The sequence below is a fragment of the Peromyscus leucopus genome, chromosome 12 (genome assembly GCF_004664715.2).
Source record: "Peromyscus leucopus breed LL Stock chromosome 12, UCI_PerLeu_2.1, whole genome shotgun sequence".
NCBI lineage: Eukaryota > Metazoa > Chordata > Mammalia > Rodentia > Cricetidae > Peromyscus > Peromyscus leucopus.
In genome coordinates, this window is record NC_051073.1 from 9,539,701 (window position 1) to 9,540,769 (window position 1,069).

Sequence of the window (1,069 nt, forward strand, 5' to 3'; positions counted from 1 at the left end):
TACTGTTGTCTTCAACTGAACACCAGTAATTCATTCCCACTTACTGACACCATGTGTTACTATGGCGGATACTATGGAGGCCTGGGCTATGGCTATGGTGGCCTAGGCTATGGCTACGGCTGTGGCTATGGCTGTGGCTATGGTGGCTATGGTAGCTACAGTGGCTATGGTGGTTATGGCTGCTGCCGCCCACTCTGCTGTAGGAGATACTGGTCTTATGGCTTCTATTGATGATTTTCTACAGCTGTCCAGCCTATTGGCTGTAATCTGCAGTCTTACTGGAATTTTCTACAAGTTTCCTCACATCAGAAATTCCTAACTTCAAATTTCCCATTATACTAAGCTGTCTGAGTAAACCAAATTAAATACAACACTCCTGTATTACTTCTTACCCTCAGTTGGACTAGATGACAGCTTGTAGAGTTCTTCATTGTCTACAAAACGCCTCATAAAATGTGAGCCAGTTGGACTCTCAACTTGTGTGTAAAAATACATGCTTTTCAATAAACTATTTAATTGAGAATATTTTTGTGTATTTAAAAGTCTCCATCATTTTCAGACATATGCTTGTGTGTTTGCGTCTACTTTGACACATTTGTGTAGTTGTTTGTGGATGAATGACAGAGAAATAGGAGAGGCCAAAGGAAGAGATCAAGAATGCAGGAGCAGGAGAAGCAAAGGGAGACATTTCTTTTAAACATTCATCTATTGATACACATTTGGGTTGTTCTCATAGCCTTTCTTTTTTATTAAATGATATAAAATTGGTTTTTATTTATAAGTAAATAAATTTGATTTTACCATTAAGTAAAACTGAGGTTGAAGTATCATCTCCGCCACTTTTTAAAATTTAGTTTTGTTCTCATTTTCATTAGTTATTTTTGAGTATTCCCTGTGATATAATTTAGTCATACCACCCCTGGCCTTTCTGCTCCCAAGTCCACATCCCTTTCACTACTCAGCTAACTTTGTGTACTTTTTAAGAACAAACAAATCAAAACAAAACCCCTAAAAACCAAGCAAAAGATCAAATACAGTTTGTGCTGCCCACATACTCTTGAATAGACGG

The 1,069-nt window shown here is 37.8% G+C and overlaps 1 protein-coding gene across 1 annotated transcript; it reads left to right on the plus strand.

Moving 5' to 3' along the window:
- On the plus strand, positions 1–523 carry LOC114698387 (keratin-associated protein 20-2-like). The gene has a single exon (XM_028877042.2). The coding sequence runs from the start codon at positions 52–54 to the stop codon at positions 229–231; it is 180 nt and encodes a 59-aa protein (XP_028732875.1). The 5' UTR covers positions 1–51; the 3' UTR covers positions 232–523.
- Positions 524–1,069: the final 546 nt, after the last annotated feature.